Source organism: Capsicum annuum, chromosome 3 (assembly GCF_002878395.1).
Source record: "Capsicum annuum cultivar UCD-10X-F1 chromosome 3, UCD10Xv1.1, whole genome shotgun sequence".
Lineage (NCBI taxonomy): Eukaryota > Viridiplantae > Streptophyta > Magnoliopsida > Solanales > Solanaceae > Capsicum > Capsicum annuum.
In genome coordinates this window covers 85,038,529-85,066,349 of record NC_061113.1, presented here as the reverse complement: position 1 = coordinate 85,066,349, position 27,821 = coordinate 85,038,529, and the positions used below count along the sequence as shown (strand labels likewise).

Genomic DNA, 27,821 nt, shown 5'->3' with positions numbered 1-27,821 from the left:
CCAGCAGGAGGATGGAACTACTGGCAAAGACCATCTGGTAGGAGAAAAGAGATGGAGGAGGAGCCTTAAGAACAAATAGAAACTGCCTTATTGAGTCCACCTAAATGATGGAGGATGGATACTGTCATCAACATGTACATCAGAAAATGGAAGTAAAACGATACTCCATTAAGAGGAAAAGCTAAGTAAATGGTAGCAACAAGACATTAACCGCACACACAATTCATAAGCAAACACATAGGAAGTCATGTTTTAGCAAGCTTAGGAGGAGAGTCTCACAAAATTAGTAGCATCATAAAAGTGCCATTAGTTTGCACACAGCCTTACACAAATCATACCATTTTATTGCATAAAAGTCTTCCTACAACCATGACAGAAATGATGGAGATGACTCTCATAGCGTCCATTGCACATCCTGAACAGAAGAATCATAACCCTTCGAGTGATCCAGTTCCATGAATTGTCTTCCACTGTGCAGAGCCTTTCCAGTCTCAGCTGAGTACTGATTGACAGCATCGTGATATATTTGATCCAAACCCACATTAGGAGGCCTGCTATGTGAACTGCTACTACCTTCATTTCCTTTAGATCCCCATTGAGGACCTGAGTAGTGATTGACATGAACAGCATGGGAACCTGATGGTTGAATATTATATCCGTCATCAGTGTTAACCAAGCTGTTAACCCCAAGGCTAGAGGATTGGCTCCGCGAGCCCCAGGACTCATTTGACAGAAGAGAGAGAGCACCACTGGAATCTGAGACTCCAGGGAAGCAGTTTCCTGAAGGAATACTGGGGCCAGAATTACTGGCGCTACCAGCTGAACCTTGCAGAATAAGGTCGGATGTAGAATTCTCAGAACTGTTCAGCCAAGGAGATTGTAGAAACTTCCCCGATGCAGTGGCTTGATTATCCCATCCTCGCACAGATGTTCTAGTATTTGACCATGTAACTTCAGTGAGATTCGGGTATATAGCGAAGTCTACCAGAAAACTTCCAGATCTGCTATTGTTTTCTACCAGAGCAGATGATATTACCCCAGTCAACATAAGGTAGCAAAGCAAAATAAATGTTTAAGCTTTATTAAGTATTAATGTAAGGAATGGGAAATGGAAGGACTCTTACCAAAAATTGATGAAGAGAGACTTCCATAGCGAGTAGACAAAAGAGATCCAGGTGGTGGCTTTCTGCGACGCTCATTATGGCCAGCCAGGCGTCTGCGGCAACTGCGTTTCCCTTGATCAAATTCTGGTAACCGATGAAACCTTAAAGCAAGGCACCAACAATTAATATCATGCAAGGAGAAGCAACACACCAAAGATATTGCTTAACATAGTGATATCTTAACCCACCTTGTTAGCAATAAATCATTCAGCTAACCATTTTAATTATGGAAAACTAAGCTTATATTTAGCAATATCTTAACCCATTAAACAAAATAAAGTAAGGTTCTCTTGCAGTAGGAGTATAAAGAGCCAAATGTAATTAGCTGTGGCGACCTTAGACGCACTTTTGTGTTTGTATTACATTCTATGGATCGACATGTTAAACATCATGCTTAGTTTGTGCTCCCTCTTGGTGGTTTTTAACCCTTTTTATTGTTCAAACCACTTGATTCTTGTAGTTAGATCAACAATTCGCACTTCTGATCACATAAAAGGAATTAACCAACAGTTGAACAAGCATTTGGCATGTTTGGAGATCTAATAATGAGAATGAGCTTAACAATCACTAATAGCAACAATACTAAAGAATCTAACGAAAGCAACATCGCAAGATAAAAGGTAACATAAATCACTTACAAGGAATCATGTCAAATCAACCACCTAGAAGCTAAGAATCAAGAGTGGACTCTTTCCTAACTCTTAAGAGTCCTAACAAACAAATAAGTTGTGGAAGAGAGACTAGACAAAACAGATAAATATGTCGATGAAGGAAAAGAGATTTTTTGCAATAAAGAACACGCATTTAGTCGGTAACTGAGCATCAAGAAATTGGAGAACATTTGCATTATTATTTATGACTTTTTTTTTTTGGGGGGGGATAAGTCCATTGTCATTGGTGATCATTGAATCACATTTTTCCTTCATCTAGGAGGTGCTTCATCCATAATGTAAGCCAAATTCAAGAAGACCAGCAAAGATCCTACATTAACCAGCAACTGAGCTCACACATGTCTTCCAGATATTGAAAAGAAAATACTCAAACAAGATGAGATTCTTCTAGCTTTCACCTGTGGCAACGGTAGCCGTAAGAACAGCGTCCTCAACCCAACTCCATTTCAGAATCACAAATGGGAAAAAATAAAAGAGAAGATAGAGGGTAAGAAAAAAAGAATGAACGAAATAGAGAACATACGAAGGATAGACCACCCTCTTTACTATCTCTAACACAGTCCTTACTAACAAATAAGTTTTTTCTGATAAAATAAATGTCGGTGAACTGCTGAATTTTGTTAACATATCTTCTACAACTAAACTAGAAGGAATTTCTCTTCGCAAGTACTCTCAACTTAATATACTTGGTCGAATACATCTCCCTTTTTTAGTTTTTCCCAAATTTTTCAGCATGCATCATGCTGCCCAAAACAAAAGAACACTTATTCATCACATGAAATACATAACTTTTACTTCTCATAGGATAATTAGAAGAGACTTAGTTAATATGTTTTACGATAATTACATTTAGTAGCAATTATTTTGTGAGATATTTCTTTGGACAAAACTGCTACGAATCCCATATTTACACCTACTCCATCACTGATCCTTTTCCTGCAGATTTTATTACTTTTAACATGAGTATATCTCCATGAGTGACAATTCAACTTCACCTAATTTGGAGCTATTCCTCTCTTTTTCCCCATGTCTTCTCTAAGAACTATCCAATATTTTTGTCAACTTGTAGATACATTTGTTTATATGCTCAAAGAACTAATCCAAAAGTAGAGAATCCAATTTCCGAGGTGGAAATCCTTCATTGGGTTAACCACATTAATTTAGGCACATCATTATCTTTCACTAGTAACTTGGCTTCAAAACACTGATTTACATAATCTCTTATCCTTCCACATTTCATACTTAGCGAAAAGATGCATTTTTGGGTGGATAACAAAACCAAACACCACTTTACTAGTCATCACAAACCAACAAAAGTACATTCCGGAAAACCATAACACACCTTTTAGCATGATCATATGTAGAGCTGTCAAACTTTAACATTATTGCAGTTGTATGCACACCAATGAACTACAATCGGAGTACACCCTGTTAACTATTACAATGCAAGAGGAAGAACAAAGTAATTTGTAAGCTCGAACAAAGAGAAACTATGTATACAGCAACTGAAAGAGAAGAAAATTCTGAGTAAAAGAGAAGAAAATTCTGAGTACAAGTGTTAATAACTGCTACTCCTCAAGCTCCTATTTATAGACTCTCTTAGCTCATTGCTATCACACGTATCTTAGTCACTAAGTTAGATTAACAAACTAACTGTTTCTAACTAACTGCTATATACAGCTTAGCTGTCAATGGACAGCTGTACATTTTACTAACCGTTTAACACCCTCCCTCAAGCTAGGTGTACGAAACACATTCTTCATGCCTAGCTTGGTAAGTAGATAAGTATGTTGAACTATTGTAAGACCCTTGGTCAGTAAATCTGCAGGTTGCTCTGATGTATGTAGATATGTTGGTTGAACTAATCCAAGCTGAATCTTCTCCCTGATGAAGTGACAGTCTACATCTATGTGCTTAGTATGTTCAAGGAACACTGGATTAGCTGCAATTTGAATTGCAGACTTGCTATCACAGCATATGGACACTGGCAAAGCAACATCAACTCCCAGTTCCTTGTACAGTCCAACTAGCCACACAATCTCAGCCACAGTAGATGCCAAACTCCTGTACTCGGCCTCTGCTGAGCTTCTTGAGATAGTATTTGGCTTCTTTGATTTCCAAGAAACCAAAGAATCTCCATAAAACACAAAGTATCCAGTGAGTGATTGATTTCCTGGTGTTTGGGCATGATGCCCAATCTGCATCACAAAATGCTCTCAACTGCTTTGCACCTTTAGAAGTCATATGAATCAAATTCTGATGTGATAAGCTTCTGATTTAATTCTATAGGAGCTCCAACAGGCTTTGAGTTAGACAACCCCATATCTAATATCAACTCTAGACAATATTTTCTCTGGTGCATAAGAATTCCAGCCTCACTCCTTGCAAACTCAATGCCTAAAAAATATCTCATGTCACCTAAATCCTTAATCTTGAATTTATCTTGAAGAATCTTCTTTGTGTCCAATACCATCTCATGATCATTTCATGTTATCAACAAGTCATCAACATAAACCAGTACTACTACCATACTACCTCCATGGTGTTTTGTGAATAAAGAGTAATCAAAGTGACTCTGTTGAAAGCCAGCATCAAGTAAAGATGTGGTTAGCTTAATGTTCCACTGTCTACTTGCTTGCTAAGTCCATAAAGAGACTTAGTCAACTTGCATACTGTCCCCTGCTCACTTTGATGAACAAATCCCAAGGGTAATTCCATGTATACATCCTTATTCAAGTCACCTTGAAGAAAAGCATTGAACACATCCGATTGATGGATGTTCCAACCATTTTCAGCTGCTAATGAAATAATCACTCTGACTGTTACCATTTTTACAACAGGTGAAAAAGTTTCCTGATAGTCCAAACCTTCCTTTTGGTTGTAACCTTTAGCAACCAACCTAGCCTTGAATCTATCAATCTCACCATCAACTTTATATTTGATCTTATACACCCATTTACACCCAATTGCCTTCTTGCCTACAGGAAGTTGTGTGAGCACCCATGTATTATTATCTTCTAGAGCTTGTATCTCATTCTGCATAGCTGTAATCCATCTTGAATCTCTGATAGGCTTCTATATGAAGGAGAAATGCTCTGGTAATCAAGCATATTTGCAATGGAATATAGACAATTCCCCGCTGATGTTTTCTTTCTCTTTCTTGGAAAAACATAGTCTGTGCGCCAAAGGGGTGGCTTTGCCTACCTGTTGGACTTTCTAGTGACAACGACTGGTACGAGATCTGTTTCTTCAACCACTGCAACATCGTTCCCCGCAAAGCACGATCATCATTATTTACGGTCTCAAGATCAGGCAAATCATTTGTTTCTTCATACATTGGAACATCTGCTTCTGCAGGGACCATAGAAGTATCATGATTGAGAACATCTGTTTCTGCAAGGACCACAGAAGTATCAGCTGGTACAGGTATCACACAATGGCTATGGTAACATGTCGGAGCAGGTGGTTGTGGCATAAGAAAATGCAGATCATCCTCAGATTTAAGTCTGGTATTTGGAAGGGAAAAATTGTTTCATCGAACTTCACATCTCTACTAACAAATAAAATATTTGTCTTAATATCAAGCAACTTGTACCCCTTATGTACTACAGCATAACCAAGCAAAATTGTCTTCTTAACTTTAGGAGCAAACTTGTCTTCTTTCAATAGGTTTGTAGCAAAGGCAAGACATCCTATCACCTTAGTGTGAGATAAAGATGGTTCCTTCCCATAGAATAGCTCATATGGTGACTTATTCCCCAAAATGGACAGAGGTATCCTATTTATGATGTATGTAGCAGCTTCAACACATTCTCCCCAGTATTTGCTAGGTAAGCAGCCTTGAAATTTGATAGCTCTTGCAGTTTCCAGTAGGTGTCTGTGCTTCCTCTCCACAACACCATTTTGTTGTGGAGTGTAAGGATAAGATCTTTGATGGATAATACCATGCATAGTAAATAGTTCATGACAATTAGCATTAAAGAATTCTCCTCCATTATCTGTTCTGAACACTCTAACACACCTGTTAAACTGGTTCTTCATCATTAGTAGAAATTGTGATACAAGAAAACCAAGGAACACACGGAATTGACTCAAAACAGTCCAAACACACTCCAAAAACAGTCCACTAATTCAAAGAATCGAGGACCCTTTTGAAGACTACTCTCGAATTCAAGAATGAAATACAAGAAAGACAATATAACTAGGTGTTTGACACCCTTTGCAACCAATAACAAACTAAGTTAACAACACAAGATGAAACAACAATGAGAAGAACAATAGCAACAGCAACAAAAAAGATTTCACAATACAAGATACAAAACGGATACAAGATTACAAAAGAAAAAAGATAGATAGATAGACCACATAAAGGTATAATATTAAGAACCCAATAATGGTAACTCTTGGACCCTTAACACTACACACAACAATAAACTTATCTCTTACAAAGACACAAGATCGGAATCCACCTCCCAAGCATCAATGTTTCCAAGTAAATGTAAACACAAGTGATTCTACACTTGTCTAAGCCATAATTTCGTTTTGGGTGGCTCAAGGAAAGAGGACTTGTGTTTCTTTGTCTTGTAAGACTTACAATTTCATTCATAAACTAAGTAAATAAAACCCTACATTGTTCTTTATATAGCTATTACAAGATATAAGTTAAAATGACCAAAAGGGCCTTCAAAGAGTGGGCTGCCCATCAAGTGTAAGTTATGGGCTGATTTTGGTGTGTTATGAGCTTCTTCTACACTTCAATTGTACACACCAAGTCTCGGGACCAATGCGTACCATATTCGTGATTATTCTTGTATCATCCTCTCCATCTTGAGAGGAATTTGCCCACAAATTAACGGCTTTATCTCGTTCAATTGGACACTTCAAAAGAAACCACTCAAAACAGTCCGCGAAACATGAAGAGCCCGATAGCTCAATAATAACAAGGGACGTATCAAAGACGAGCTAAAAACATCCCACAAGAGATGCACAAAAAACAGTCCATAAGCTAGCCAAACCCAAGAGCATAATGACAAAAAGTCTCAGATCCAACATCTTCATCTTGACCCTCGACTTCCTCTCCCTCTTGAAATTAGCCTTCAATCTCATCCGACTCAAGTCTCATTCTGTCATATAAGCATCGTCGTAGACTCCATATCCTCCGTGTCTCTCTCTACCATGTTCCTCTTCTTGGATGTGTCGGTTTTGGGAAAGGGAAGTTTCGGTTGAGAGGCTCGATTTGGTAACGTGGAGCTTGGATTGTGGAGCTTGGATGGGAGAAAATTGGCTTCCAAGTCCTCCTTGTTGGAATTGATCAACTTGCGGGGGAAGTGGTCTATCTTGTTCTCGGTTTTGAGGGTTATTTGGAGCTTGGCTTGTGGCATTATGTTGTGTTCTTGGAGGATTGGTCATTGGAAGTAAAGTTTCAGGAGTAAAAGCACGAGAGTTCCTTCGACTCTCTATTTGATCCAACCTCTCACTCATAGTTACCACATCCGAGTCAATTTTTTCAAGACCCACATTTGCCCTAGCAAGGTCTTGGGACAAAGCATCAAGGAGGGCCAATATGGTTTCCATTATGCCCAAGAAGTTACCTACAAAACAACAAACAAGTTAGATGTACAAGAATGGTCCTCACACTCCCTCTCTATTGTTTTGTCTCTCGGATTTTTTTTTTACTTTGATCTCACAAGTGTCGTAACCTAGCTTGTACTCCGTGAGGCATTGAGAGGTGGACCAAGTATTACAATGACTCAAAAGAATAAGACACACAAAGGAACGTATACACGAAGGACGGTTTCGAAACTAACTTACAATCTAGTACTAGCTTGTAAGTTAGTAATGGAATCAACAAATGAAACTAATGGAACAACACAATGAAACTAAAAGATCAAAATTTGAGCCAAAATTGTTACGTGAACAGTGTATATGGTGATGTGGCAGTCCACTAGTGGTTCGGTTCTTGACAAATTTTAATTTCACAATTTGGACTTTGGTGGAAATTGTTCAATGGAGAGAAAAACAAACTAGTCTTTGGAACTCCTTTTTCAATTCAAATTTCAAGACTTAAAAGTCTTTGACTAGACTTGTACTTCTCCTTAAAACATGGACCCTTATGAAAAAAGGTTGAGATGTGATGTAAAGTCTTTTTGGTGGTTGGGGGTCTTTCAAGATTCAACAAATACTACACCTTGTCTTTCACCTTTTTAAGATCTAAGTTTACTTTAATATTAACAAGGTGATGATTATGGTGAAGAACTTCAAGAACACAACAACCACAACAAGAACAACCAACAACAATCTCCCGAGAGCAACAAGTCCACCACAACAAGGTCAACAATCTCACAAAAAAGACCACAAGGATAGCAACAACAATCGGCTAAGTCCCCTTAGTGTTGTATTTTCGGTTTTACAAAAGGTGAAGGTTGTGATGAACAAAAAGAACACAACAACAATCTTTCAAGATCTACAACAACGCCACAACACAAGGCCTTCAACTTGGTCAAGACTAGAACAACAACAACATCCAATCGGCCACACTTTGTTCACAACAACAATATTAACAATTCAAGCTCAAGTTTGGATCGACTCAAAGTGTTAGTGAGGAACAAAACTAACACTACAAACACACAATACAAGTAAAATACTCCTAGACCTAGACTCAAGAACAAATCTCGGTCAAGAACACAATTTCGGCCAAGATAACAACAATGGACAGATTGCAATTTTTCTGAAATTTTCAGCTTTTCAACAATTTTTTTTTATTTTCTAACAAGCAAGCCCAAGATTGATCTTGTAGGAACAAAATCAAACCATGCTTTGATATCAAATGATACAAGAAAACCAAGGAACACACGGAATTGGCTCAAAACAGTCCAACACACTCCAAAAACAGTCCACTAATTCAAAGAATCGAGGACCGGACCCTTTTGAAGACTACTCTCGGATTCAAGAATGAAATACAAGAAGGACAATATAACTAGGTGTTTGACACCTTTGTAGCCAATAACAAACTAAGTTAACAACAAACGATGAAACAACAATGAGAAGAACAACAGCAACAACAAAAATGGCTTCACAATACAAGATACAAAACGGATACAAGATTACAAAAGAAAAAAGATAGATAGATAGACCACATAAAGGTATAATATTAAGAACCCAATAATGGTAACTCTTGGACCCTTAACACTACACACAACAATAAACCTATCTCTTACAAAGACACAAGATCAGAATCCACCTCCCAAGTATCAATGTTTCCAAGCAAATGCAAACACAAGTGATTCTACACTTGTCTAAGCCCTAATTTCGGTTTTGGGTGCCTCAACGAAAGAGGACTTGTGTTTCTTTGTCTTGTAAGACTTACAACTTCATTCATAAACTAAGTAAATGTCTTACAACTTCATTCATAAACTAAGTAAATAAAACCCTACATTGTTCTTTATATAGCTATTACAAGATATAAGTTAAAATGACCAAAAGGGCCTTCAAAGAATGGGTTGCCCATCAAGTGTAAGTTATGGGTTGATTTTGGTGTGTTTTAGGCCTCTTCTACACTTCAATTGCACACACCAAGTCTCGGGACCAACGCGCACCATATTCGTGATTATTCTTGTATCAAATTGTCTCAGAACAAAAATTACATCAGATTCTTGAGTGAGCAAAAAGGTCCATGTGCATCAAGACTTGTCATCTACTACAGTAAGGAAATATCTCCTTCCGGAGTGAGTAGGGACCTTGTAAGGTCCCCAAACATCCATGTGAACTAAATCAAAAACAACATCTGAACTTGTGCTACTAACAGGGAATGGAATTCTGGTTTGTCTAGCTTGAGGACAAATATCACAATGATCTATAGCAAAACTACTATTATTATTGAATTCTTTTATTCTTCTAAGAACACTCATGGGAATATGACCCAATCTTTTGTGCCAAATAGTTGGATCTTCAGACTTAATAACAGCAGATATGATTTTGCATCTTTCCTTTTGTTTCTTCCAGTTTAGGACATACAAGTCGTCTTCAACATCACCAATCCCCTTAACCTTCCCACACAAAAGGTACTGAAATATGCAACATGTAGGGAAGAAGGTAACACAACAATTCAATTCCTTTGTCAGTTTGTTAACAGACAAAAGGTTAAATTTGAATGTTGGCACACATAACACATCACTAATCTTGTCTTCTGTATTTAATTGAAAGTCACCTATATAGGAAACTGATGCCGATTCACCTGTAGGTAATTGGAGTTTCCCTATTTTTCCTACCAGCCTTTCATTTTTCAGGTACAAATTATTACCTATCATGTGATTTGTAGCACCAGAATCAACAATCCACTTTAGTAAATCAGTATTAGACTTACCTGCCATATTGGCATTGCCATATGACTCACCACTGCTGTTTTTATTCAACACCTCAGATATTTGTTGAAGCTAATCTGGAGTAGCTTTGTTCATCAAATGCACCAATTGATCTTGGGTCAACAACTGCTCTCCCAGCACTGTATTTACTCTTTTTAAGCTTTGTTGTTGGTCATGTATTCCCTGCTGCAGATGACCTGCTCCTACTACTGTTGCATTCACTTTCTTCTTGCCATTCCAATTTTCTGGATAACCAATTAGTTTGAAGCATTCATCCTTCACATGACCAGTAGCGTGGCAATAGTCACATTTTTTAAGTTTGTTACATCCCTCTCTAACATGTACTTTCATGTGGCAGTAGTCACAATAGAGACTATTGAAATTTCTCTTCTGAAATTGTTGTTTGTTGTTTGTTGATGTTCCTGACTGTGTATAATGCCATGGAATCCACTCCCTCAGGACTAGAACCATCAATTCCTTTGTTCCTTCCTGTATACATAGCCATTGATTCCATCTCTTTATGAATATTTCTAGCAATGCCCTTTTGACTTTCATCCTGGATAACTAGGGCATATGCTTGATTCACAGTAGGCAGTTTATGCATCATTAGGATTTGGCCTATAGCCTGTGAGTAATTATCATTTAATCCCATTAAAAACTGCAACAAACGCTGGTATTGAAATTGCTCTACATACTCCTTTGCTTTGGCACAATCACAACTAGGTGGAGGCAAAATTGAATCGTACTCATCCCAGAGGTTTTCCAACTTAGTGTAGTAATTCGAAACAGTTGATACTCCTTGTGTTAAAGTAAAAATGCTCTGATGCAATTGATACAATCGCAATCCATTGATTTTATCAAATCATTCCTTAAGATCGAGTCATACCTAATGTGCACTAGAAGAGTATAGAATTCCACTAAATAAATCCTCGCTCACATTGCAGGTTAGCCATGAGATGACGATCGCATTACAACGATCCCAAATCTTCTTCAATTCTCCATCGTAATCACTCCTTAGAACAGAGCCATCAATGAATCCAATCTTGTTCCTTCCAAGCAACGCGATCTCCATTGCTCGACTCCACAACGTGTAATTCTCCATCCCTATCAGTTGAATCCCAACTGACAATGCTCCTGGTACATCAGCTGAACTCAAATACAATGGATAATAATGATCAATTATGATCGAACTCCCAGTAACTAGTTCTCCTCGAGCTCTGTCATCTCCGCTATCCTGCGATACTCTGTCGATCGCCATTTTCACACAAAATCTGCAAAATTTCTAGTGTGAATCGTCGAGATAATCCCCTAGATCTGCCCAAAATGCTTTGATACCATGTTAACTATTACAATGCAAAAGGAAGAACAAAGTAATTTGTAAGCTCGAACAAAGAGAAACTATGTATACAGCAACTAAAAGAGAAGAAAATTCTGAGTACAAGTGTTAATAACTACTACTCCTCAAGCTCCTATTTATAGACTCTCTTAGCTCATTGCTATCACACGTATCTTAGTCACTAAGTTAGATTAACAAACTAACTAATTGTTTCTAACTAACTGCTATATACAGCTTGGCTGTCAATGGACAGCTGCACATTTTACTAACCGTTTAACACACCCTCACTCCTGAAGTTAGTCTCCTGTCGCTTTCGCAATCTATTTAACAGTCATATTTTATATAATTTCTGAATAGTTTATTTTTCTTTTCAAAAAGCTAATTGTGGTTTAAAAATCCTAAATCTCGATTAGATAGTAATAATAGTATTTAAAAGTCCCATTTGATACTCAAATTGTCAAAAAGTAGCAAAAATAAGCCTCTTGAGTTAACCGATTAAGCGAGCAAGAACTATTGAAGCCATTTACGGAAACAAGCATCTAGTTTCTGCTGAGTGGTCTACAAGAAGTAGAAATATGTTCCATCCAACTCAAGAAGAAGCGGTAAATTGCAGTAAACATCTATAAACAAAAATAAAATAATTTAATAAGCAAAAAGATAATATTACAAGATTTGCAAACTCGAAACACATACAACCAAGTCATAATCAAATTCACAGCTTTAAGGCAGCTCTTGGATGTTATATTTAGGGGTGGGAGGAGGAAGAGACACCTTCACTAGACAAAAGATTAACACTATTATATAAATTCCCTTGCAGGAACGAAATTAACAAATCCATCAGCGCCAACTCTCTGAACAGGCCCGCAACTACATAAGCAAAAAAATAAACAGCTAGGAATAGTTTAATATTTTAATCATCTGCATGCAGCTATATATGGAGAGTACTCATCAGTAATATTCTTAGTAAAAAGAAGTAATTAGAAAATACAAGAAAATGAAAACATTATTAATTAAGTCACCTGCTACACTGTTGACAAAATCTTTGTTCAAGACCAGCAACAATGACCATAGGAGACTTAGAGTGGGCGCCACAAACTTTATGCCTAGAATAGTATGCCTTAACATCACTCAGATCTGTTTCACAACCTTCAACTTGACACCGACGACCTTGAACCAATCCACCCCCTCTCCCTTTCTTGGCTGTTGACGGAGACTGAGAGGGTTGACCACCTCCGCTCACCGGCGGCGACCCAGTAGTTGACTTGTGATGTGCTCCAACGTCACCCACGTGCTCAAAGTAAACTTTTTCACCAAATTTCAAACCGTTAGGAGAGTCGGGGGAAGTAGAAGAAGCCGAACCCAGTTCCATTTCCGACTTGCTGAGCCCATTCACATCACAAGCTTATATGAGTCATCAAATCATGATAAAAGCAAGCTGCCGAAAAGACTGACATATTTACATTTATGGTGAAGCACAGTTTCTCCATATCTAAAAAGAAAAAAAACATTTTGCCCTTATATTATGGGATGATAACATCCACATAAATTCAATTTAATGTGCTATCATACGTTATTTAATTTATTTTTTATATTTTTATATTTATTTAATACAATAACAACAAATCCAGTATATTTTTACATCGTGAGGTCTAACAAGGGTAGAGTGTACGCGGTTTATACCACTACCTTTTAAAGAAGTAAAGAGGTTGTTTTTTATAGACCCTGCCTCAAGATAAAGGACAATATATATAAAAGAAAAAAATATATGGAACATGATAAAATAACATAGATATGACATCCACTAAAAATATTAAACACTGCCAAACAAGGACACCAAAGTCATCCTACCTACTGCCTACAACTCAACCACACACCTTAGCCCTCTATCCTAATATTTTTCCTCCGTATCTTCCTATCCTAGGTCATCTCCTCAGTCACTTGTAACTACTCTATGTCATGTTTAATCACTTTCCTCCAGTATTTCTTCAATCTACCCCTACCCCACTTGAAACCGTCCAAGACCAATCTCTCACACCTACGAACAAGGCATCTGTGCCTCTCCTCATCACATGGCCAAACCATCTCAACCTAACTTCCCTTAATTTATCCTCCACCGACACCACTCCACCTTCTCCTGAATGCTCTCATTCCTAACCCTGTCAGCCCTTGTAAAACCACACATCCAACGCAACATCTTTATTTCCGTCACCTTCAACTTTTGGACCGGTCAATACTCCGCTCCATATAACATAGTCGGCTGGACTGCAACTCTATAGAATCTGCCTTTCTGCTTGGGGACACCTTCTTATCGCATAAAATTCCCAAAATGAACCTTCATTTAATCCAACCTGCCCCAATACGGTGAGAGACATCCTAATCTATCTCTCCATTCCCCTGAATCGTAGACCCAAGATACTTAAAACTATCCTTCTTGCAAACCGCTTGGGAATCCAACTTCACTACTACCTTCTCCTCTTGCCTCGAGTCACTAAATTTACACTTCAAGTACTCTATCTTAGTCTTACTCAATCGAAAATCTTTAGACTCCAGGATTCGTCGCCAAACCTCTAGCTTATCATTAATCAAAACTACATCATCCGCAAAAAGCATACACCAAGGCACCTCGCCTTGTATGCTCCTCGTCAACACATCCATCACTACGGCAAAAAGAAACGAACTAAGAGTCGATCCCTAGCCCAGTCAAGACCGAGAAATGCTCGAAATCTCCTCCCACTATCCTTACCCGAGTCTTCGCCCCCTCATACATGTCCTTAATCGCTCCGATGTACGCTACAGGAACCTATCCCGCCTCCAAGCCTCTCCATAGAACCTCCCTAGAGACCTTGTTATACGCCTTTTCCAAGTCAATAAACACCAAGTGAAGATCTCTCTTCCTCTCTCTATACTGCTCTACCAGTCTTCGCATTAGGTGAATTGCCTCAGTCCTGGAGCGATCAAGCATAAACCCAAATTGATTCTCCGAAATAGACACAATATTCCTTAACCTCCATTCCACCACCCTCTCCCAAATTTTCATAATGTGACTCAACAACTTAATACCCCGATAATTGTTGCAACTCTAGATGTCACCCTTGTTCTTATATAAAGAGACCATCGTGCTCCATCTCTACGCCTCAGGCATCTTAGCGGACTTAAAAATGATGTTAAACAAGTTGGTCAGCCATCTCAACCCTGCCCCACAAGAAAACTTCCAAAACTCTACTGGAATGTTGTCGGGCCCCATCGCCCTGCTCCTTTGCATCTTGCGAATAGCCTTGCAAACCTCCTCTACCTTAAAACGCCGACAAAAGTCGAAATCACGACACTCCCCGGAGTGCTCCAACTCCCCTAACACAACACTTCTGCCACCCTCATCATTCATGAGCCTATGAAAATACGACTGCCATCTTTTCTTAATGAGAGCGTCTTCCACCAAAACTCTGTCATCCTCTCCCTTAATGCACTTCACTTAGTCCAGATCCCAACCCTTCCGCTCCCTAACCTTGGCAAGCCTAAACAACCTCTTTTCCCCGTCTTTCTCTTCTAACCCCTTATGCAGACTCACAAAAGATGTTGTCTTAGCAGCCATAACAGCTAACTTAGCCTCCTTCTTAGCTAACTTGTACTCATCCATGCTCATCCGCTTCTCCTCTTCATTCTTACTCTCAACCAACTTAACGTACGTCCCCTTCTTCGTCTCTACCCTTTTCTTAACTTCTTCATTCCACTACCAGTCCCCCCGCTGCCGGTCAAACCATCCCTTCGAAATACCCTAAACCTCTCTAGCAGTATCCTTGATGCAACTCGCGGCCCTATCCCACATACTATCCACATCCCTCCTATACTCCCACACCCTCATCCCTTCCAACTTCACCCATATCTCCAAAGCACTGGTCAGAGTCAGGCCACCCCACATAACTCTATGCCGACCCTCCCCACCCCTTCTCTTCTTTCCCCTCTTAATAACCAAATCCATCACTAGAAGTCTATGTTGTATCACAAGATTCTCATTCGGGAAGACCTTATAATCCTTACACAAAACTCTATCCTCCTTCCTAAGCTTTGGATCTTAGCTAGCCTACTACAAAAAGTAACCAGGTGATCCTCCTTCTTCGAAAAACTGGAATTCACCAACACCAATCCAAAGGCCCTCGCAAAATCGAAAAGAGCAGCTCCATCATCATTCCTAACCCCAAAACCAAAGCCTCTATGCTCATCCTTATACCCTAACGACACTGACCCGATGTGCCCATTAAAGTCCCCTCCTATGAAAATCTTCTCCGAGTTTGGCACACCTCAAACCACCTTGTCCAAAACCTCCCAAAATCTCCTCTTCTCCTTTAGGTCTAGGCCCACCTGTGGAACATAAGCACTACAGATGCACAACGAAAACCCCCCAATGACCAACTTAATAGTCATCACCCTATCACTAACCCTGTTAACTTCAACTACCTGCCCCCTAAGCTCTTCGTCTACTAATATACCTACTCCATTCCTGCATCTGTCACTACCCGAGTACGACAACTTGTACCCATCCACATCCCTAGCCTTAGAACCTACCCATTTGGTCTCCTGGACACACACAATATTGATCATTCTCTTCTTGAGAATCTTAACCAGTTCTATCAACTTACCCTGAAGGGACCGTATGTTCCACGACCCTACCCTCAACCTATCACCTCTCAAGTCCCCTCACCTCTTACTACGCCCTCCGCATCTCAAATTAAACCCAACACCTTGCCCCACCCCCAACCCCAAACCCCCGGTACATGACCCTATTCCACCATTTACCACCCCAACCACTAGTCAACAAAAGCAACAGAAAAGTTTCAAAATAGCAAACACAGTATAGGTACACGCAAAGTACAAAATACAACCAAATTACAAGAACAAAAGGTACTAGACACCCAATTAACAGACAAAATATCTCACACAACTTATAGGTTGTACAGAAATCGAACAAAGCAATTGTGCACAAATAATAAGAGAAAGCACGCACAAAGAACACTATCCGGCCAAGCAGCTAGATCAACACAACAGGAAATAATAAATAATAAACAGTCACGCTTAGCAACCAGTCACCAATATAATTCCAATAAACAAGGGATAAGAAACAGAATGAAACAAGAAACAACAATAGTGCAAAAAAACCTAAACTGTAGGCATTAAATAAAGATCAAGGTAAAGATGTCACCGATATGTTTGCACGCTGCTGGTTTCCGGCAATTTGGTATCGAAAAATAGTTATCGAATTAAAGTCGCCAAAAAAGGCCACTAATGCGTCCCGGAGTTGTCGCCGGAGTGTTTTCCTACTGGCGTCTGACTTCGTACCACTTGTACCTTCACCAGAGTTGCTTCCGCCAGCGATAGCAGTGATGGGATAGCCTTCAAAAGGGAGGGAAGAGGGCAAACGAAAAAAAGAATTGGGAGGGGAAGGAGAGAGAGACAAGAAAGAAGGAGAGAGGGAGAGGGAGAGGGAGAGGGGTTTACCCTTACCTATCGTCAGCGATGATGTTTCCTTTATCGGTTAACGTTCAAGGAGAACGTTGGGATTGTAACTTTAAGGAGGAGAGAGAAGAGAGAAACGTTAGCAAAAATATCCGGCCCGTGGCGTATGAATATATGTGTAAAATATTTTATACATTGATAGTGTATAAAACATAAACTATATCCACATATATATACGTGAAATTGTTATGTAATATAAAGGTCAAACACATCTACTGACATCTCAATTTGACATGATCTTTTACTTTGATACCTTAAGTGGATGATGTTTATTTTAAACACCTAAATAGTCATAAACTGTGTCACTTTGACACCTTCGCTGATATGACAAAGTGAGCAGGGCATGTGACAAGATTATTTTAACTCATTTTTTATTTAATTTTATCTTCTTCTTTCCTATTTTTCATCCCACTATTTTCCATCATCTTTTCAAGTTCAAGCTCCTTTAATTTTCCTTGCTCTAAAATTAGTGCAAGATAACTAAGGTTTAGTTGGGCATGAATCACTATTTTAGTATTTGCAAATACTGAACTCATGTTGGATTAAATCTTCAAAAATATTTTTTTTCTAAAAATGAAGGGAAAAAAAAGAAAAGTTGACATTGTTTTGGATGAGCAAAACGCAACAACTCGGTGAAGAAAAAAACTATAAGTCAAAGAAACAATAAAAACATACAGATCAAAAAATCCTCTTTACTTGGAAAATTCAACCTCCATTACTCGAGGTTAAGCTCAATAAAGGTTGGGTGAGGAAGACATTTTGGGACTCTTTTATATAATTACTTGATCAAAAAAATGTGTTATTAATTCATTAGATCCTTTGTCATGTAGTTTGGTCTTTTAAAAAAAGTATGGGTGTATATAATGATGTGACGATTTAAAATGAGATAACGCAAATTAATTAGATGTTTAATCCATGTTGGAAGCGATTGAGACACATGAACGCAAATTAATTAGATGTTTAATCCATGTTGGAAGCGATTGAGACACATGCGCTAGAGCTAATGCCAAAAGGAGCCAAAATGACATAGTGGGAGGCTGACTTGGGTGCTTAAAATGAATAACATCCAATTTAGATGTCAAAATGAAAGTTTATGCTAAGTTGAGGGGTCTGGCGGTGTGTTTGGTAAGAACAAGAAGCATAGAGAGAGAAGAGAGAGTAGTTTTTATTGTTATCTAATATAAAGTAAGAACAAGAAGAATGGAGAGAGAAAAGAAAGTTATTTCTCTCGAGAGATGAGTGAGAGATCATCTTAAGCAATGATTTACAATGAACAAAATTCTCTATTTATAGGGAAATTTCTCTTAATTTCTCTTCAGGAGATAGACATTCCATCTCTTGATAAATACTTACTAAATCTTGATAGATACTTAATATATTTTGATAAACATGCACTATAATGTAAATAAAATTATAACACTCCCTTTTGAATGTCTAATCGATAGATAATGTGTCTCGTTGAAACCTTATTACAAAAATAAATGGAAAAAATCTAGTGAAGAAAAAAGAGTACATATCTCTAATAATTCACATTCAGTTGTCTTATTAAAATCTTATAAGAAAAGCCCAGCTATACAAAATCTTGAAAAGAAAAAATAATACAACGCGTATAAGATCCCTTGATGAGAACATCAAATCAAAATCTTAAATCTTCATATTTCATTCTTTTGCACCTTCTTCTCGAAGTTGTAGTTGATAAGACTTGGTGAATTATCATTCATATTATCACTCAAATAAAATTATTGCGTGTTGATATCACTTTTATTTTGGAGTTTATATGTGTAGAAAAAGCTTTTGGTGAAATGTGCTCCATTCTAACTCCTTTTATGAATCTCCCCTTTAGTTGGGTCATGCATAATTCTTATCTTGTCTCATGAGTAGATATTATCTCAACATAATTAGACTATCGTATAAAATAACATGTCTAACAATAACCCTTTATGCTAATAGATAATATGTTTGTATCGAACTCATATATCGATCATATGTATATTTTGTATAGTTAAAAACTTGGCAATATTTATTAGGATAAATACATTCATATAGGGGGTTTTATTTGCTATATACAAGTCATCTTGTTACACTATCTCCACGTAGGAGCAAAGCTATATCATCCTTATAGTTATAGCAAGATATATAAATGCATCAATTGCACAAGGTATGATACTTCATAGACAATCTAATTTCGTATGTTTCTCATTTCAACTTCTTCCGGTAGATAATCTATCACTTTTGAAAGCTCTCCATGAATTTAAAAAATATTTAAATTATCACTTTATCAATTATAAAAATTATAAATAAGTTTTCGAGAAATTTTTCTATGCTTTAGGAATTTTGAATTCTTTAGGGATTTTCATATAGATTTTTGTCAAGTGACAATATCCATCATTTCATGTGTGATGTCTTCTAGTGTCTGAACTGCAAATCGGATAAGTTTTATGCTTATTAAGATGCATTCTTACATGTCACTTGATAGATATTTCTACGTGAGCATGCTTAAATAAGTGTAGAATTCAGATCCTCATAATCTTTTGTAATATTGCACCAATATTATATCAAAGATATCATCAATTATATATCATTATATATCGATTTACAATGTGACATTATATTTTGAGATCTCGTCACTTTATTATTTTCAGGTACCTGAACCTCTCATAAGATTTCATGAAATGTTATGTCATAGGCTTTTTAAGAGTAGATTGCCTCTTATTATGGTCATTTGCTTTTTTTTTTCTAAAAAATTATTGCTTTTAGAATTGATTAATCTACCATGCTTGATACATGCAATAGACTTTGTTCTTATTGATCTACCATGCTTTATATATGCAGTAGACTTTGTCCTTCAGAGACATCTATCTGGAGTATTTACAGCTAAATATGAGATCAATTTTGGGTCAGCAAATGCTCCTAGCATTTGAACTTGAATTATCTTTTGAATAAAGATCATAATGATGATAATTCACAACATATATTTTAGTTGCTTACTATCTCTCCTTTATGTTAAGAAAACTAGCATACATCTCTATTTATTTTAGAGAATCCATCTTTGTGTATCAATATTCATTAATCGTATACCGCATATAAAAAATTACTAGATAAAATATTTGATTCCTGACCTTGAACCAATTTAGAGAATCATAATTTATTGGTCAAATGTATACAAGTGTTGTTGTATGTAATATATCATATTTTAGATCACACATGAAGCTTTGTTCTTATAAGCAATGATTTAACTATTTATCGGAGGTATTCAATGTTAAATCAATATTTATGAAGATGAATTGTCTTTATTACACCGGTCTAAAAATTATGCTCTTAACTCAATTTATATTGAACAAATAAATCTACGATTGTCGAACTGCAAGTTGACAATAAACGCATGTGTGATCATCATATATTGATGCATTTAATATATTTATATGACATGATAGGTAACAGGCCCATATTCACCTTTTATACTTTTCAGAATTTAGGATCCAATCTCAATATTTATTGATCCAACTAACTTATCATAAGAACAAACAACATAAGTAATTCTTGAAGAATCTTTAAATTTTCAATATATGTCTACTACTCAATATGCACATCTTCTGAATATCGCAATTGTTTATGTCAACTTATGAACTTAATTATAGTAGTAAACTCCAAGTTTACCATGACATGTGTCTTTTGCTTTAGTAAATTTTAGATTAATTATTACAATTAAATTTTTAAATTTATTACTTCAGAGTAAATTTTAGAATAACTATCTTCAATTACTTTACCTCTTCCGAGGTGAGTCGTGATACTTTTCACAATCAAGAGCAATCCGATGTGAGGAAAAAATTATTGCGTTCGTTAAAACTAGGGGTATGTATTTATGTGTCTTACTATATATTATCATATTCACTTCAGGGAATAGAAACGTTACTAATACAATCACATTTACCCCAGAGTATAGATGTGTATTTATAGTAATAATCCTTATTCTCCAGAAATGAAGTATAATCGTGTCTTAAGCATAACAAATTATGATAGCTTATAGCCTCTTTAAGATATTGTTACTTCAGGAGTGAATCAAGGCATAAATATAATGTAGATAGTGTTTCTCTAACATACCTTATAATCATAATAAGCATGTGAAAATATTATCACTATTGATGATTATCATCATATTGTTTCTCCACGCTTATATTTGTAATCGTTTGTCTTCAAACATATTTGACACTGCTACCACGTTCACTTTGGGGAAAGAAGCATATTAAATTGGACAAGTTTTATGTCTTTTCAGCAAATATACATTATTTTTCCTTAAGCCATCATTATATCATCAGTATGGTGCATTGAGATTCAAACTCAACATCTTATCCATTTAAAGACGCTTAAGCATAAATCGATGTGATTTGAACCCAATATCTTATCATCAGGGTTCATCGAGACTCTAACCCACTCTTAGTGCGATTAACTTTGAATCCATCACCTCAAGCCTTTAAGATAATATCAGTTCTAATAGTGATAGTCTTAATTATCATCTTATCTACAATCAAGATAAAAGATTGAGTCTTTATCGCTTAGATCTGAAACATGTTTTCAAGAAATAACACTTTCGTAACATTGAGAAATATCAATATACTTGAACTCATCAAAATTAAATAGAGAAAAATCAAATGTGGTTAGTAAAATAAATCCCCAAAATATTAAATACAATTTTCACGTATGACATAACATTATGGGCAGGGAGAAAGTAAAACATTTTTGATGTGCTTCTTCATTTTTTTTCCTTTTGTTATAGTCTCACCTTCCCACAGCTGGATAGACACAAAAATCTTTAACCTTTAATATGAAGTACCACTAAAGTCTTTTTGTACAAAGTAAATTATTATTTTCTTCTTTCATGATATATATAACACATTTGTATACCAAACAATTCGTCCTACCAATGGCCTATACTCAACATGCAATAACTTATTTACTTGACATGATGAAAGATTATCTATTTTGTAACTTAGTTGGTTAAGTCCCGTGCTGATAACGTGTTATGTAATATAAAGTAAGAACAAGAAAAATGGAGAGAGAAGAGAGAATAATTCTTATTTTTCTTGAGGGATGAGGGATCATCTTGAAGAGAACCCCTCTATTTATAGGAGAAATTCTTCCTAATTTTTTTCCCAAAACTTAGGCATTCCATCTCTTGATAGATACTCACTAAATCTCGATAGATACTTAATATATCTTGATAGATATTCACTATATCTTGATAGACATTCACTATAATATGTGTGTGTATGTGTATATATATAGAGAGAGAGACAGAGATATGTAAAATTAAATTAAAAGCATAACAATATGAAGCAAACATAAGTAGACAAGAAGTGAAAAATCAAGAGAGGAAAGTTTTTCTTATTCTACCAAAGTATTAAGTGTTTTGAATATTTCTTAAATAATATACAATTTTAACTTTTATGCCCCTATTTATAGTATTACATAAAGGCGTACAAAAGGTTGTCATAAACATAAAATTAATCATAAAACTTAAGAGATAATATCAAGAGGAAAGGTTATGGAGGTGCGAGAGTATATATCATAATAGTTGAAAAGTAGTGGAGGATTTATATCTAGATTAGTAAACATTCACATACAATATATTTTATAACACTCCTTCTTTGATGTCCATAAATAAATTTCTCATTAAAAACTCACTAGGAAAATATCCTATGAAGGAAAAAAATTACACATATCTTTTAGTATACGTTGCTTGCTGTTTGCCACAAAAATTTAGTGGGACAAATCCTTAGTGGGAAAAATCCTTAGCTAAGGAAAATAGAGTGCATCATATATTTAATCCCCTTTGATAAAAGAAACAATTAACTGTTGTAATAATATCTTTTAATATTATATACCAACTTCTCAAGTGTTAATACTGACAATGTCTTTCCGATCAAATCATATTCACGTTGATGTTGCATTCTTAAGCTCATCCAGATATGATATTTTTTTTGTCTCTTGAATATGTTGAATCTTTGAACTTAGTCAGATATATTCTTGACAGTAATTTTATTTGTGACCTTTTCATTGAAGATAAAATTGTCGATCACACTTTTTTGTAGCAACAATTAAGTGGAAGACACTTTCCTTTTCATTATAATATAATTTTTCATTTTGTAATATTACATGATATGACAATATTTTTCTGTGCAAATAGATTACTTGTTTGGGATCAAACTTCATACAAACAAAATAAAATTCCTACACTTTCATGATCAACAATCACTTGACAATATTGATTAGAAATAATAAATTCATAACAATATTTGATTTTATTCAAATTCACATAAAGATAAAATTATGTCCATATACATTACCAAAAATATTTTCTCGTATATAAAAATGATAGGATACATAAGTGCACCAATGCACTAATACATAATACTTTGTAATCATTTTCATGATATCAAAATTGATCTTCTTTTATGTTAGTGATATTATAACTATTGAGGTACTATTCAATGAAATCACTTTAAAACCACGTAATTCTGCAAGAATTTTCATATTTTATTTACTATCTAAATAGATAAGTCAAACATTTATGATAAGTATTAAATTTTTTTTTATCTATTTTCAGACTGGACGAAACTTTATTGCAAGAATACATCTCCAAATAATAATGTCAGAAATTTTTTAAAAACCATTATGTCCTAGGGTAAGAAACGTATTGCATGTCTTATAGTTTTATTTTTTACACAATAATCATTGGTGTCTCACTAACATTATATCTTGATCTTTGAATTTTTATTCTAAATATTTACCTTTTCAAGTGAAACAAAAATGCTTAAATTATGTATTTTTATTTGATCAATCATTTCTCTTCATATTTTTTTGACAGATTTTTATTCAGTATCCTTGCTACATTTATAATGTTGAATGCTTCATTATATCAAAGATATTATTGGAGATCATTTGATATCGGTTTCAATATGATATAACATATCGAGGTCTCTTTATTTCATCATTTTAAGTGACCTGAATCTTTGTGTAACGATTCGTACTATCGTCACTGAAAATATATGCAATAAAGGTTTAAGAATCTTATTGTAATAGGTGTTTGGGTTAATTTCTTACAGTAAGAATGAATTAGATATGAATTAAGGATGTACAAAATCCTAGCATAAATTTGAATTAAAAATCCCTACCAATTAAGGTTCGATATGAGTTTTTACTAGGATCAACTTCAAATGATCAATCCTCCTGGAATATAAAAGTTATGTGGCCTAAAGTCTATCAAATTAAAGTTCTTTAAGTCTTCTTTCCAACACCACTAATTATTCATTAATTCGATTTTAGAGTAAAAAGTTATGGATGTCTTACTAAAAGGTATCAGTGTTGAGAGCTATTGCGAGAAGGATCACTATAGGATCATAGGTCTGCTATAGCAGACTCGTTATAACATACCTATGGTCACTATAGTGACGGTGAGTGGTATGTATGTCTTATTTCACCGAGTTTAATATCATAAACACAAAAAAATCTAAAATCGAGAGGGGCAATTTTTCCAAGGTTAGGTTAACAATTCTTTGTTGAGGCAAGATTATTACTCCCTTTAACATCGATTAATCAAATTTTTTTGTAGAATCATTAAAATGGGAAATTATTGTGAAATTCTTGGGCTTAAAACCCTTTGTTCATGAAATTAAGAGAAAATCTATGGAAAAATGTAATATCACTTAGAATTACTTCTAAATTGTTAACTATAACTTCCTAACATGAATCAGTTATTCTAAAATATGAATTTTTATGGTTCGGATCTTGAGTTTAATTAATATATAATCTTTAGTATTAAAACTCTATTAATTGAGATCATGGGAGTATGATAGAACTAGTTAATTGATAATTGACCCTTGAATAATATTATAGACCATAAATAATGATAGAATTAGTGGATTTGAATTCTCAAAGTATTTATTGGAAGAGTAATTTATTAGTTACTCTTATAATTGCTTGTTTATTAGATGATTGAATATTCCAAGACTTGAAAAATAGGGAAGGACATTGATTGTGTGTCTTGTTTCTTTCGTGATCTTTGATTGAGGTAGGTTATGATTTATGTAGTAAATTATGATTAGTAAAGTGCACATAATATATAATTGATGATAAAATCATGAATAAGCCTGCAGGCATGGTGTTTGGATGGATAATATGGAATTTATGTAATAAAGATTTAATTGTGTATTGATGTGTTAATGTATGAATCTCATGATGAATGTTTGTATTTGTATGACTTCATGAAGGATTGTAATGTGTATTATGTGAATATATATAGTGTAGAGGATTCCTGTGAACTTTAAATCTAAAGATCCAACTTAAGTACCTTATAAAGAGTGAATTCACTATTGTGTGTGTCTTGAATGTTTGATATTCTAGCTGAAAAATTATTATGATATATGATCATGATAGTAAAATATGGTGTGGTGAATATATTTCTAGTATTATATAAGATGACAGAAACCATAACAACCACTAGCCTTTAATTGATGGCCGGTTAGGCTTTCGGCCAGGCACCACCGATGACTGGTCCAACAAAAAACAATCTATAAAATTTCCCACCTTTAATCAAACATCCCCATCAAGTAATGTTGCAAAGCCATATAAACCATTGGAATATGGTAAGATACTTAACTCAAAAGCTCTAGATTCGAAGTTCGTGACTCCTAAAGATATTAAGCCAATATTGTTAAAGCAAATCAAGTATGAAAATATAATCCCAATAGTCAAATGGACAAAAGCAGAGGTCACAAGGGCGAATAATCTTGAATTTATTCAATACGCAATTATTGGGAAATTCACAGAAGGTTGGCCAGAATTGGAGGATCTGAGAAAAAACATATCAACTGTAGAATTAAAGGTGATTATAAAATTTGTTTGTTGAGATACAAATATATTCTAATTCAATGATTTGGTTGAGGACTTCATCAACATTATGTCCATGAGCATTTACTATTTTAAAAGAATGGATGGTATGGTTTATCCAATGAAGCCTCTAATATTTAATGTGAGGTTTGGTGTGGATGAAGAAACAAGTAACACAATTACATGGGTTTTTTCCCCTAATATTTTACCCACATATTTTGTAAGAGAATCACTCTTCTCATTGGCACTTGCTATTGGGAAACCCTTACACTTGGAAACTGCCACACTTCATAAAACCTGACCTAACTATGTAAGAGTTAAAGTGCAGATAAACCTTGCTACTGAGTTACCAAAGTTTGTACGTATAGTCATAGTGGATGAGGACAAAGGGGAAAATTATACAATTAATATGAGAATACAATATGACAGTCAGCCAAAGTATTGGAAAGTTCGCAAACTACAAGGACATAATGAAAAAGGTGTAGAAAACTAAATCCTCATATGAGAAACTATTACAACAGTGGAGAGAATACATCTGCAATAGAGAACAAGAAAGGAAACAATGTACAATATAATACTTGCAACAAATACCCTCCTAAAACATAATAATGGTAAAATTATTGGTAATTTGGATGCATAGATAGTGGTCAGGGGTAATAGAAAATATGTAGTGGAGAAGCAACAATCAGAAAAGAAAGATGTCAGTCCGTTAGGAGAAGAAGTGATTACATCTAACAAATTTGACTCATTAAAATAAAATTCAAAGAAAAACATTGAAGAGAACCTGCAGAATCATCACAAGGTGGCAACGAAACATAACAAAGGCAAGTAACAATACATTAGCATAAAGGATTGGGTGCATCATTCTTTTTACACTCCAAGATGGGGATGATAAAGTAGAAGTAGAGCAGGCTGAAGAGGAAGTACATGAATTTGCTAAAAAATTACAACAAAAAATAAAGAAAATCTGTAAAGATGTTTCTTTTTTAATGTAGAAAAAAGAAAAAAAATACAAAAACAGAATAATTAAATACATGAGAAGAACAACATGTAGATGGTAGAGATGGGAGTGAAAAAAAAAGAACCATAAAGAAGGACAAAAGGAAAAATGTAAAAGAATCACGACAACAAAAAGATGAGGCAATACCCGGTAGTGATATTTCCCTTGTAGTTACATAGAGAAATGAGGAGATAAGTAGCAGCAACCTGGAATTGGTGGGATCAAATATGGATTAAGATGTTATGCCTTTGAGGAGAGTATCTCCTAAAAAAGCACTAAATGACATCTGTAGTCACAAGGAAGTACTATAGTTAGAACAAAAACACAATAGAGATTTTGAAATAGACAAAGATGAAGATACAAGGGCCACCATTAAAAAAATGATTGAAAATAACAATATCTCTCTAAAATCCACTCACAAAAAGAAAACAGGGGGAGAAAAAGGGTGAAGGAGAATCTAAAATATCCAGCAGAAACCAGAGGAGCTGCCAATAAACTAAATAAAGGTTATACTGATTAAAACCTTTTTTTGGAATATTAGGTTAATTAACACTCAACAAGATTTTCACAGATTATAAATGTTGCATAAGCATCACCAATTTTGTGTAATTACATTGGTGGAACCTTTTCAACAAGTAAATCACATAAATAAATACAAGAGGAGGTTAAGGATGAATATTACAGGGACTAATGTTAATGGAAAGATATAGTTTTTTGTTCAAGATAATATTGAGGTTGAAGTGGTAGATGACAGTGAGGAACAAGTTTTGTTGAAGCTATTTTTAACAGACAAGAATGCACATATTTTAATTTCTATAATTTATGCAAAATATGATAAAACAGAGAGGATATCTCTATGGGATATCTTGTTTTAATTGCTGAAACAAGAAATCTTCT

General features: G+C 35.4%; 2 protein-coding genes across 3 annotated transcripts; both read right to left on the bottom strand.

The window, feature by feature from the left end:
* Positions 1-190: 190 nt before the first annotated feature.
* LOC107863671 (squamosa promoter-binding-like protein 17) lies at positions 191-13,057 on the bottom strand. Of its 2 annotated transcripts, XM_016709709.2 has the most exons (3): positions 12,550-13,036; positions 1,125-1,264; positions 191-1,014 (listed from the first exon to the last, which is right to left on the bottom strand). In XM_016709709.2, exons 1-3 carry the CDS (start codon positions 12,897-12,899, stop codon positions 395-397), a joined length of 1,110 nt encoding a protein of 369 aa, XP_016565195.1. In that variant the 5' UTR covers positions 12,900-13,036; the 3' UTR covers positions 191-394. The 2 variants fall into 2 exon arrangements, with proteins under 2 accessions (XP_016565195.1, XP_047264083.1); XM_047408127.1 differs by lacking the exon at positions 191-1,014 and having other exon boundaries at positions 1,182-5,855; positions 12,550-13,057.
* A 1,600-nt stretch (positions 13,058-14,657) lies between these two features.
* Positions 14,658-15,506, bottom strand: LOC124896686. The gene is made up of 3 exons (XM_047408363.1): positions 15,309-15,506; positions 15,033-15,257; positions 14,658-14,822 (listed from the first exon to the last, which is right to left on the bottom strand). Exons 1-3 carry the CDS (start codon positions 15,504-15,506, stop codon positions 14,658-14,660), a joined length of 588 nt encoding a protein of 195 aa, XP_047264319.1.
* Positions 15,507-27,821: the final 12,315 nt, after the last annotated feature.